Genomic DNA, 14009 nt, shown 5'->3' with positions numbered 1-14009 from the left:
TAAGGAGTTGTCGAATGAATGTTGCCATTTTGATTCAACACTTGTATCATAGATATTTATTGTATTTATCTATAGTCCTGAACTTGCATGAAATATTTGCCACTGGACGTTAAGCGACCAACAATCAATTAATCATTGTATTTATCTATCTCAAAGAGAAGGAAGTGAGGTAAAATCACAATATTAGAATAAATACTGAAAAAAAAAGATAAGTTGTTTTTTGATATGATTGCCAATGAGACAACTATCCACCAGATACCAAAGGAGATAAATGTCAATTACTAAAGGTCACCATATAACCTTCAAAAGCAACAATGAGCAAAACCCATACTGTATAGTACACAAAATATTATACATTGAAAAATGTATTGCCTTATTTACACTAAAACAAAACCTAAAAGCCTTATTCCAGCTAGTAGAGTTTGAATCAGCAAAAGAGACAAACTAAATACTTGAAAATTGCTATTTGAGACTTTTCTCCTAAGCATGTAACATTTTGGAATGAGAGCAAGGACTGGTTGGCTTAGAGTAAAAATAATGTGTCATGATAGGGTGACAGGTCTTCCTTGAAACTGTTTATCTAGTGAACTAGCCCATTTAAAATATAAGGTTCAGCCCTTTGGTCTAGTACAAGGCAGGATACATATCAATATCACATTGACATGTTTTCGTCCTAATAGAGATGACCAGGATATTGATGAACAAACCTATCTCCACGAACGAACATATTAGGAGCGGTAATTGTATGTTTACAAATGTACTTAAGCATGTACTTAGGTGAGGTTTTGGAGTTCATGTCATATGTTCGGACTCCTTTGTGTTTTTCCATACAATACTAGGTAAAATATTTTGCCCCATAACACCCATTTATTTTTTCATATAAAGACTTAATGGCCCATGAAAGTTCATTTACCAAAATTTTGGAAGATTCTTGATTTTCTTTCTTTTGTTTTGGGACCCAAATAATCCCAATGCAAATATACGGTAAAAGTCAGAGTTAGCCTTTTCCCGCCTTGTTTTAAATCTCAAATATCTCGAAAAGGGGGTCCATGACCTATCAATATTTTTCGCTTATTTTTTATCCTTAAAGAATGCTCTACCAGCTTATAGTATCAATTTTAAATTCTTGATTTATTAATTTTCACCTAACCTTACCTAAGTACATCCTTAAAACCAAAAGGTGTTGTTTTGTAATGGTTAATATGTTTGAATTGTATTCGGATGCAATCTTATAATAGAGAAAAATGCATTAAATATACCAATTTTAAATGGTTTTCATGATGTATCGATGATATACGTATAAAAGTGTAACATATGTTATGATATCATATAGTTGTTTATTATTGTTGAACGCATGATGAAATGTACATTACAAACAGGAGTATTTGAGTGCACCAACAACTTACTATACTCATACAGATATGAATGCATAATTTAGATGCTCTGAAACAATATGTAAATGTTGTGTTGTGGGATCGTTTCTTTATCTGTCTTTTTAATTGGGTATTCAAGTTTAATATGTAATCTCATCGATCAGTTTATATATAAAAAAATATATCGTGTTTGTAACCCTGGTCATAAATGATTTTTTTAAAAGGAGGAGGGGGGTTAGTATGTTAAATGTTGTCCTGCATTTTTTTAGTGTAATCTCTGTCCTTTTTATTTTCCTCTCTATTCTGCCCTGCCTTTTTTAAATTTCATCCTAGCCCCCCCCCCCCCCCCCTTTTTGTTCTTTTCATTGATTTTTTTTGTTATTCTTATTAATTTAAATATCAGATTTTCCATGTTTGTACAAATTACCCATCACTACTTCGATTTTGATTATCAAAAGTATCAATACACTAGTAAACTTCAATACCTTTTTTTGCAGCATCCTCTTTTTACGACATGCAAAATATTAAAAAAATCAATAATTTAGGAACTTATTTTTTTAATTTGATCAGGGTTCCTTGTAATCAGCCTATAATCTGGCTAGTCTGGGGGGGCTAGGATGAAAAATTTTGTCCTGCATTTTTTTTAACTGTAATCTCTGTCCTGCCTTTTTATTTTTCACTCTAATCGGTCCTGCCTTCTTTTTTTTTTTTTATTTATCCTGACTTTTTTTTACCTAAATTGTCGTCCTGACTTTTTTTTTCAAGTGTCACATCCTGCCTTTTTTTTTACTCAAAACTCCTGTCCTACCTATTTTTTTCAAATTTCATCCTAGCCCCCCCCCCCCCCCCTAAAAATCAAATGGTAGCTCCCTAAGGTTCATCAAACAAAAACATACCTGGAAACTGTCACTATTTGCAGGGGATTTCCCCCCAAATTGTAGTTTTGATAGAGCAATTTTGTCCACAATTTTATTTTAAACAAAACAATTAATTTTACAATGACTTTAGGCTTATAAAAGTTTGAAGAAGCCAAAAAACAACATTAAAATGTATTTGCAGGCCCCTTTGAAAGATTTTTAGGACTATGACAGCCATCTTGCATGCAATGCTGACTCCAAATAAAGCTTATTTAACTATTTTTATTTATTATCAAAATTTACGATTGACAGTCTTTTACCAGATTTACCAATTTAGCAGTATAACCATTTTATATGAAAAATCTTTCCGGATTGCTTTAAAAAAAACCCAGATAGTCCTGTATGGAGCCTCATTAGTCACGAGTTCAGTCCCTTTAAGAAAATCTCCTGAAAGAATTTGCTGAAAAAAATGTGACGTCGAATTTCTTTGACCAATCAGGACTGCCTCCAAGATCAACAAACGTACGGAATGAAAGTAGGTGCAGATACATAAAATAAATGTGTTTTCTTCTGATTTATATGATTTTTAAGGAAATTAAACGTTACAAATTATTTTTTCACACCAATCAATTCAGTTAGTTGAATGGTTAGGTGCTAAATATTTGTGTAAAGTCGAATGGATCAGGAAATGTTTACAACACCAAACAAGTTCGGACAGATGTTTTCATGCAAAATTAATGTGTATTTTTATTGTTTATTTCTCCTAAAACTCTTAATCGACCAGGTAATATACATTTCTAGCTCTTATTAACAGTTCATTTCTGTGCAATACACGTTTTGTTCACACTGATAAATGTGCAACTTGCTGCAACAAGAATATGAATTTTACCGCGGATGAGGGCCATACATAGGGATAAAAATTTATCTCAGAGAAAACCTGCCTCGGATTTTATTTTCCACTTTGTGATAATAATTTGGTGATGTGTGAGATATTTTTGTCTTTTTAACTGCATGGAATTTCAATTGCAAATGCCTACATACATGTACCATGTCCATGTGTTCTCTACAAATTTCAAAACCATAAATTGTTGTGTGATTTTGCACCAGTCCCAGTGACTGTAGAAAAAGACCTCCACCTTTTGATAAAACCTGAACCATGATAGGGTGCAGTACTTCATTTAGCCATTACCATGATTACAATCATCGATAAATTTACATAAGAATTGTGATTAATATCTCCTGCAGTCTTCATGATTAACTTATAAGTCAACAAGCCAAGAGCTAATTTTTTGGGAATATTTTAGTTAAATTCTATTGGCTTGTTTAGATTTTACAGGCTCAAAAGCAATTTTACAAGCCTGGACACTGGGTCTGTGGCTAAGTTTGAAACCTTGAGTCTCCTTTATTTTTATATATATATGTGTTGTATAATTTCGTTCTTTCAGTAATGGAGAGGGGTTTACGTGCAACATCACCAGTGCATGTACATGTTGAAGATGATGTCCCCATACATGTTCATGTGAAACAGAAAACCAAAACTAAGAAGGCAGCCGCAAAGGTTGGTTATCTTCTTTGATTTGAAAAAAAAAATGCCAGAATACTGTATGATCTTATTGCTACTGTTCTTTATACAAATGTACAATTAAACCACAAAGATAAAAGGAGATATGGTGCATGTGGTATAAGTGCCAATGAGACTACCCTCCATCCAAGTCAAAATTTGTAAAAGAAATACAATTATAGGTCAAAGTACAGTCTTCAACATGAACCATTGGCTCACACTAACAACAAGCTATAAAGGGAATATTTTTGTTTATTATTCCCATACTGACACAGGCCAAAAAGCACTGGAAGAAGTTAAAAAAAAATGTACACACATAAGTAAATAAATAATGTTTGAATAATCTCCCCTTAATTTTCTCAAAAATTTACTTGTATAAATTTTTCTTACAATCCCACAAAGGTCCTCCAGTTTTGAGATGTAAATTCATGCCTTTAATGATTTTTCCCAGGTTTGCTCATTTTTTTTATTAGAGTTCAATGTTTCATCTCATTAATTCAACAAAGAAACTGATTGCGCAAAGATCTTAAGTATTTGGCAAGGCCTTCAAAAATTGCTCCTTGGGGTCTTGTAAATGAGCAGTGTTCTGAAGATAACAGACAAATGGGATTTACATCATCCATGAAATTACAGACATCTGCAAAGGGCAGATAATTTAAAATTCTATTAAAGCAAAGAAATCATAAGAATTCAATAAAAGAAGATAGGATGACTTTTTTATTTCGACAAGTAAAAAAATCTGAATGTCTAAAGGACATAACTCAACCAATATTTTTTTACCTATACAAGTAAATAAAATTCACTTGTATAAGTATCCTACAAATTTATATAAGTATATTAATATTACTTCTTCAAGTAATTGATAATAACTTGTACAAGTAGTACCCCTGACTGAAGTAATGTTTTTAAAAAGAATTTGAATTTCCTGAACATAAGAAAAATTAAAATTTGATATTAAAACTTGAAAATCCTTTAGAAGTTCTTGAGATAAAAGCAAAATATAATAGATACAACATGTACTGTACCTCATCTTCTTATTTTATACTGAGCTTTAAACATTTTTATATGTATACAGATTATATATTTGCTCTACAATTAAATTATCAATTATATTCAGTGGAATAACGAAGAATGCCTTATTACATTTTTACCTTCATTCAAAAAATGTAATTTCTTTGTCTTTCAAGACCTCAAATACAAATCTTGCTAGATCATCATCTGGACGCACCAAAAAAACATGTAGCGCCAAGGCTCGAGTGAAAAGTGCCCAGTCAGGTCCATGGGTTCCTGCTCCCGCAAAGTCATCAAGTCGTCAAAAGGTCACATGGCAGGTATGTACAATAATTTTAACAAAAATATCATTATAATATATGTAACAATTGATGCATTTGCTTGAATATTTTAAGTAATTGTACATACCAATGTACAATAGATGAAGTTCACATGTTTATTTGTTTGAACTAAGTATTTAGCATTGACCTTTTCTGTCTTTATCTCTCACATGTCCATACTTTATATAGCTGTCCATGTATAAATATGTGAGTTTGTCAGATATCTTCTCTATTAAATCAATTCACAAACTGTCTAGGATTCTGGAATGGTCTTTTGTCTGGTTGGTTGGAAATAAAAAGTCAAACACTTGTATTGTAAATATTTTTGTCACTGAAAAAAGTTTTGATTGCTTATAAATCAGAATTTGACCAAACCCTTTTAAACAAAAAGACAGAAGGAGCCAGATTTGAGATTTCTTTTAGATTTATTTCAATTAATTTTTGCTGCAGAAGTTAAAACTTCTTAAATTATTTGTTTAGCTGATGCATGAAAAAAAGAATTGTTTCATTTATTAGACTTCATCAGTTTTTACATTATATTTCATATCAATTTATGTTGATTTTTATTGTTGAAGCAAATTTTGCTATAAAATTATTGAAGTGTCCTGTTTTTAGTTTTCTCGATATCAATGCATTATTCTTCACAATTGTGCTGCCATTTTCAGGATCAATATTGTTCAGTTTGTAAGACATGGCCATGTCGAGTGTTGTTTCCAACACGATGTGCAAAGAAGAATAAATATTGTTCAGTTTGTCAGCATAAACCTTGTCAAATTGTAACACCAGACAAGAAAAAAAATTTAAGATTGTTTAAAAACTACAAGGTAGTATAAGCATGGTTGTCTGTGGAAAGTTTTATATGTGTCACAGTAAATGTGATTAACTTTACATTTTTTTTTTTAAATAAAGTAACTAGCTGTGCAAAATATGTTGGATGTAAAAGCATGATAAATAATTAGTTTTGCATGATTGCAATGAAGGTACAGGGGAGTTCAAATATTGCATTCAATGATATTGAATGACAAACAGATGTTGAAATTTGTTTTCAAACAAAGACATCCAGTATTTTTATTGTAAAGCTTATAGCTTATGTTTGCATTGAGTAGTCAGTCATGGTAGCTGTCTACCATAACTCCCTTCGACAGTATGGTATATACTATACAGAATTTTAACAAGGTTGTATATTGGTACTTGGTATATTAGATGGTGTCTTATGGGCATGTGGTAAAAACTGTTCCTGTTAATATTATACGAACCTTTGTGCTGTGTCAGGTTGGGCATAATGAAGTTGTATGAATTTACCAAATCTCATTCTACCAATTGTAATAATCTGAAAATTCAAGATATCTGCAGAAAATAGAATATGAATTAATGAATAAGATTCCAATTAGCACCACAAATGACCTGATACAATTTAACCTGCTTTCTGTCTGTCCAACTTTTAAAAAATACAGCAGCCAGTTGTTTGAAACAGTTTTTGTTGTTGTCATGGTTGTAGTAGTTTTTATTTTCACATACAAATACAAATAAACAAATATTTTATTGGCACAAACACAATTACAATAATTGGCAATGGCCCATACAACTGGTATTCAAATAGTAATAATGCATAGAATATCAATAGGCATATTTAGAACAATATCATCGAACGATATCAATATCATCAACAGTAAATGATTAAAAAAAAAATATATCAATTACATAGTTGGTCAAACATATTAAGTATTGAAAATAATGACTATATTAATATGTAATATTATGAACAATGATTATTAGCAATTTTATAGAGTTTGTTCTGCTTTACGCAGGTTCAAACTGTCTGAGATGAAAGAGGAAGTTAATTTTAGGATTGTGTATGAATTATTATTTAATAAAAAGATTATATTATTTTCATGTTTTTGAAATTTTGTAGGATCAACGATTATATTTGAAACTTTATGGTAAAATATGTCCCTCTTAGTTGAGTATTTTTCACAATGTAAAAGAAAATGTTTTTCATTTTCAATTTGACCAGAATTACATACAGAGCAGTATCTCTCATTTCTGGGAATATTTAGATGTCTCCCTCTTTCAATCATCAGTGTATGAGCGCTTATACGGATCTTACATATTGCAGCTCTGTCACTTCTGTTTTTTAATATATCAACATAGGGTGGTCTTCTGCCCATTATGTAGACACTTTTGAAAAAGTCTAACTTTTTGGATTCAAATATATTTGCATTTTGAACTTGCAAACATTGGTCATTAATTCTTTGTTTAATAGAATTTAAATTACCTTTAACATAATTAAAGTTATTGATGATATAAGACATTCCAAGTTCATTCAAAAGACTCTTGACCTTTATGACCCAAGGGTTTGAATCTACAGATTTAGTGAATATATCATATGCCAAAGAATTTTCCGAAGAAACTATATGGTTCAGGTAGTTGAATATTGAATATAATATTATATTAATATGTGTTGACTTATATACATCATATTTGCATATGATGTTTGCACATACTCCATGCATAGCACATGGGTACATGTTACAAGATGGCAGTAAATGTGAAATTAATCCCATACTAAACTCCTCATTAATTCTAAATTAAATAAGCCTGTCAAAGATTGTGTTCTTTTTTTTTTTTTTATCTATGGTGTGTACAGATGATTAAATCATATTTAAAAAAAAATCAAAATGCAAAAATTGAAATCATAGAATTGAGGCTTTCTAGAAAATCTCTTGTTAGAGCATGGACATTTTATTGTGACTGCCAGCCATCTGGTTTAAATTTGTTGTCTAATCTGCTTACTACTCAGAATGTCATACACATCCAAATGACAAGTTATAATAAAAATGAATCTAAATTAAATCTCCATTTCCTATTATTCATTTATATTCTGTTATCTTGTGTTTCAAATTAAAGAGTAAGAAGCCATTTCATACTTGTTGAGACTGATTGTCCAAAATTGTTGAAATATGAATAAAAATAAGTCATAAGCAATTTTCTAAAGCAAACACAAATATTTCAAATCTGTTTGCCTTTTAAACCATGAAATGGTACAATACAATATAAAAACTATTTGTCTTTAAAGGGTCCTACTCACAGACTTGAAATAAACCACCCTACCAGAGTGGAGGACCTTTCTACAGATGAGGAAGAACAAGTCCATGGTCAAATGAGAGGTTATGAAAAAAAAATAGACAGTCTCATGACAGAGGTTGGAACTCTCAAAAATGAGGTACACCATCATTGAAGAAAGCATATTTATAAGTCCTATTTTTATTTTATTGACTGTTGATGATATAACATTGACATAAGAATATCAACATAATGTGGAATGATATATACTTTACAGCCTCTTGTTCCATTGTTTTATTTTTAACAACTTATTACATAATCTAACTTACCAATGTTAAATCCTGCTGTGACTACAATTATCAAAAATGTACACACACCATTCAATAGCATGATGTTACTGCAGTATGATTGTTTAATGTTGTAGTCAAAGTGGCATATATTATTGCTTTTCCTTCTTTCATAAATTGTATGTTTCAATCAATTGGTTAATATTATTTGAAATCATGTTTGTAGTGCACAATGTTGAATGTACATGGTTTATTGTGTTGACTTGTATACATCAATTTAAACACAATTTTCATATTGCACAAGTTTTTTGAATAGTTTTTTAAGTTTAATCTGATGTTTGATATTTTACATTTAGAAGAAAGAAGAGGTAAGCCAACAAACACTCTGGCAATTGTGGTCATTTTAATTCACATATATTTGTGGTCAGTTTGAACAAATTCTGATTTCAATTAAGAATTGGAATTTATACATCATTTGGTCTCATTGGCAATCATACCCCATTTAAAAAAAAATTATTACTGGGGTAGATTTTTTCATCAATTCAAGTAAAAACCTGTGTTCCAGTATAATTTTTTTCAGTAGAAAAACGTTTCATTATACAGGGAAAGCAATGTACATAAGCAGCTTTTTCATATACAGTTTTGAATGTTGTTTACATATGATTACTAATAGCTATAGGGATATTCAAACTTTAAAAACAGCTCATCTAAGTTTTTCAAGAAAACAACACTGATATCATCAACCTGGTTGTAGAAATTTTGAAAGCACTGCATTTGAAGTGGCCTCATTGTATTAAATGAAAGTCAGTGAAAATAATAATACTATGAAAATATCCTCTGTATTGTATTCCCGTAATGAAGTAATATTAACAGTTTAAGTTGTCATTCTTTATAAAAATGTGTATTTTTTCCATTTAAAAAATAAATGTAATAGTATCAGTAAAAGTCTATAAGTAAATCAGTCTGTAAAAAAATAACTAGAGGTTAGTGTATTTTTAATGTAGCTGATTTCATATCTATCTTGTAGAACTCTAAAGGAAAACGAAGGGTAAAGCTAGTGTTGTTTTGATGTGGAATTCATCGTTTAATAACTATTTAATAGAAATGTTTTTGAGCTTGAGAAAACCTTCTTTTGATTTAACAGAATGCAAAACTTTTTCTCTTGTCATAACTTTTAAATGGTTCATTTATCAGAAATGAGGGTGAAAGATAGTTTCAAATTAATTTGTTCATATTTGCGTTTGTTAAACTGGTAGGTAATTAAGTGAGTTGACGTTTTGTGGTCATATCTTGCTAGACTAATTAACGTGTTAAGGTATCCCTTTATTTTACTTGTATTAGACCCAACTGTTTTGGAAATAATAAAATTATGCTGACTACCATGACTGGGTATGGATAAGATTTAAGTGATTGGTCCTGTTTATTTGTCTGCCTATCCATCGTTATGTCAATCCCCCTATCTCATCATGTTTATTATCCATGAATTAAGTAAGTGCAACTCAAACTCTGAGATGAATTTCTTTAAACTTTAAATAAGGGTAAAATAAAAGTAACTAATTCAGCTCCGTTATTTTTAAAAAGATATGATTAACAAATAAAGATTTGTTCAGTGCATTATATTGAATTCATTTTGTTATGTAACTTCTAACCTCTTAATTAGAATGAACGAATATTGATAAAAACTTATCTAGAATGTTGTTTGCATTTACGAAAAGCTAAATTATATTCATAGCTATAAGAGGTTTTGGTTTGAACGTGTGGCTTATGTGTTCTGTGGTGTTAATGTCAACATTTTGGTAAACATTTTTGTTTGTTTGAAGAAAATTGTATTTTGAATTGAATTTTCATTTAATCACTCAATGTCTCTATGTTTAAAGGTTGAAAACATAGATTTAAGAAAGATGAAAAAAATTAAATCAACTTAACTTTCTTGAAAATAGTGCTGTAGCATTAATGTAATTAAGTGGCAGCATATTATTACTTTCCAAAATGATAGCATTACATAGTTGTCGATTAACTTGAACTTTAGTAAAGGTTCTTTTGACACTTTTGCAGGTAGAGCTACAACACACATATAAAGAACTAGAAGAAAGAGAAGATATGTTAGAGGCATCCAAACATGTGATGGCTGAACAATCCAGAGAACTAGACAAAACAATGGATGAGTTGACCCTAACAGAAAGAGAGAATAGACTTTTGAGGAAGAGTGTAGAATTATTAGCAGACGAAAAAGACGAAGCAAGGTGAAGTAAAATAGAACCAATAAGCAGATTAAGATAAATCTTATTGCTTTTAAAAATAGAAAATTTTTGTGTTATAAGTTGTTTATTTAGTTGTGCACTTGGTAAATATTGATGATTCAGGAGAACTAGGAATATAAGGCCACACCAATTTAATTTCTTGTTCTACGGATTTTTGGACTTCAAAATTTGGGGCGAGCGAGCGATTTGAAAATTTAAATAAAAAAATATTTAATTTGCAAATTTTTGAGGCGAAGCTTGAAAAGTAGAGGCGAGCGATTATAATTTTTTTTTGTAAACATAAAATAGTAGGTTTTGACAATATTAAAGCTTGATTTATCACTTGTAGTTTGACATTTCTTTAATTTCTGAAGTATTTTTTCTCTGTTCACCAAGAAATAATTAAATCTGGTCTATGTATGACATGTATGTGTGACTGAAAATGAGACAATTCTCCATCCAAGTCATAATCAGTTTGGGGACAACTTCTTAATATTCCTTCTACATGTTTTATGAGGGATCAATATAAGTTATAATATATTTGTTTGTACAAAAGGGCTCATATTTTCTCAAAGAACTATATATCTATCTGGTATTAAATGGTCAAAACATGTCCAAGAATTTTGTAATATTCCTGGACTTTAACCATGTTAAAACATTTACTTTAACAGTTTAACATTATTCAAAATATAAAGTGGACCCCTCTTTTAGAAAAAGTTGTTTAAAATATGATGTACCTCTCCTCTTTTTGAGTACAAAATACAATGGTATTTCTATTTTCTTTTCTACATCAGTAAAATGACCCCTTGACCATGTTGTCTGAGGGAGGGTTGTTCTCAACCTGATATAAATAACAAACACAGGTCAAAGTACGGCCTTTTACACAGGGCTTTGATACAGACCAAACAGCAGGCTATAAAGGACCCAAAATTATTAGCGTACACAATTCGAACAGGAAAACCAACGATCTAATTTATATATCATGTATATCCAAACGGGAAAATACAAATGAACAAATTACCAAACGATAACTGCTGAACGACAGGCCCTCAATCAATCAGTACAGGTGCATAAACATGCAGAGGCTATGGATAGTTTTGTTTCGCTAGCATACAATATAATTGCAGTTGAAGGCAAATCCTTCAGAAGTTCTTTGTACTTAATTCTAACAACAAACATGTTTTGATAGGGAATATAAGTAAGGGGGAAAGTAACCAATTTTTTGTTCTTTACTCCAGTATTTCCGCTGATATAGATTTATATCGGAGATACAAATCCTTGATCGGAGCACTCCCGTTTTGGATAAGTAGGTTTCATGCTGAAACAAATATTCTCACAGATATTTACAAAGTGTGCTGGGCGTGCTTTTATGTTTAAAATCGTTATATAAAGGTTAGACTGTGATTTTAAAAACAAATGTTGATATCTTTTTATAATGTTTACAAAAAAAAAACGATGTGGGAAATGGACATGATTACATTTCCGGATGCGGGAAGCGGGAATATAAAAAAAAATAAAAAAATTCTGTTTTGAAAAAAATAGGTGCGGGCGGGTCCGTCAAACAAGGAATCAAATTGGTGTGGCCTAAGTGTTTAGTTTAGAAATAATTGATGCAAGTTATACTTTATTGTAGTTTAAACATGGGTAGGCATTATATTCGTGATTATTTTTGCCCGAGCCATAGTGAGTGCTGAAATAACATGAATATAATGCCTACCCATGTTAAAACTACAATAAAGTATAGCTTGCATCAATTATTTCAATTCTAATTTAGTCATTTCTATGTCCCATGGGTATAAGTGTAGAGCATTTGTGAAGGCTATTCAGTGAACCTCCCTTGTTTGTTTGTAGACAAGCAAACAACTGTCAATCTGATTTTTCAGAGGGAGGGGTTTTAAACAGGCTGCATGAACGGTTGTCATATCTAGGTCAAATATGTCAATTTGGAATTGCACCACATTGCAGACATGATAAATGAATTAGTAACAACATGTGCATTATTTAAGAGTTTGGCATTGCTTTAAGTTAATGAAATATATTAAATGCATGCCAATTTGATAAAATTCTTTATTTTGCAGTCAATATACGCATGTGCAAACAAACTTTATTGGATTTAGAGCATGGGTTTATTCTCAAAGCGAAAGAAGCATGTCATATTAGAATGAAATATAAAAGTTCAATTGGGTTATATGCAGACTTTAACAACCCATTTTAAGACCTATTGTTTGATTGTTTTGTACAAAAACGTGTCATTGTGATACACGCTTGTGACAGTTGGTAGTTGATTTAATCAAAGTACACTGTTTTCAGTTTAACCTGGTATATTTTGTCATCCAAAACATAACTTAAGAACCAGTTTTGAGTAGTTTGGATTACATTGTTGGCATTTTGTTGCTAGCCCTATATCTGAACCAGAAAAAAAGTTTAGCAAATTCTTATGTTCTTCTAATATAAGTGAAAATTAGTAAAGCATTAATAATAAATATGTATTTGGGTTGATACTTTGATAGTAGTCCTGTCACATATAATTTCTGAAATGGACCAAGCTTAATTAAATTTTGTAAATAAATATTTTTATTCCACAGATATGATACAGAAATATTAGGTAGTGAGAGAGAAAGGCTGATGAAGAAATTAATTGAGACAGAAATGGATGGGCAGGCAGCAGTAAAACAGATAGGAGAGTTAAGAGATGCTCTCAGAAGACTCAGAGAGGTACACACTTTCATAGTGAAACTTTTAATTTTGATTGGTTGCTAATCAGTAGCTATTACAGCTAACTAATCATGACGAAATCACTAGTGAGTCATGAACAAACAAGTGTAATTTATTAGTTATTAATCTTTAAAATAATAATGAAACATTTTTCGGATATTATACACATTATTTTACTTTTGAACTAGTATAGTTAGAACATAACAAAGATTTTGTGCATTTTCAAGCCTAAATGCCACTGAAAATCCTTTGCCAAACACCTATGATCCAAAATTGTTCTGTGAACAAAAAGTGCAACGGTTCATTATAGATATCATAGAAAGGAAAGTTTTCTCGATCAAGGGTTGCAGCCAAAGTTAACTATGCTAAAAACTTAAATGGATTATGAATATTGGACAAAAACTGACATTATACAACATAAATAATTACAACATAAATAATGCCAAGTTTAGACATCATAACTACATAATTTATAATGTGATATGACAAAAAAAGTTGTTGTGTATTACTAGTTAAATATAACAACTATTTCTATGTAACCATTGTAGAATTTTGTCCAGATAAAAGACAACTCTAAATCAT

General features: G+C 30.6%; 1 protein-coding gene across 7 annotated transcripts in view; it reads left to right on the top strand.

The window, feature by feature from the left end:
- The first annotated feature begins 2678 nt into the window (after window positions 1-2678).
- The window catches only part of LOC139513113 (outer dense fiber protein 2-like), a 32470-nt gene continuing 21139 nt past the window's right edge, over window positions 2679-14009 (top strand). For 5 of the 7 annotated variants that reach the window (XM_071301298.1, XM_071301297.1, XM_071301296.1 and 2 more), the window contains exons 1-6: window positions 2687-2765; window positions 3676-3788; window positions 4979-5122; window positions 8199-8345; window positions 10528-10715; window positions 13298-13427. In XM_071301298.1, coding sequence (XP_071157399.1) covers window positions 3678-3788; window positions 4979-5122; window positions 8199-8345; window positions 10528-10715; window positions 13298-13427 — 720 coding nt within the window. In that variant the 5' untranslated portion in view covers window positions 2687-2765; window positions 3676-3677. Of the gene's footprint in view, window positions 3015-3675; window positions 3789-4978; window positions 5123-8198; window positions 8346-10527; window positions 10716-13297; window positions 13428-14009 lie in introns of all 7 variants that reach the window. The other 2 variants (XM_071301293.1, XM_071301292.1) reach the window with 2 other exon arrangements.

The sequence above is a fragment of the Mytilus edulis genome, chromosome 2 (assembly GCF_963676685.1).
Source record: "Mytilus edulis chromosome 2, xbMytEdul2.2, whole genome shotgun sequence".
NCBI classification, from domain to species: domain Eukaryota; kingdom Metazoa; phylum Mollusca; class Bivalvia; order Mytilida; family Mytilidae; genus Mytilus; species Mytilus edulis.
This window is presented reverse-complemented; position numbering and strand designations above follow the sequence as displayed.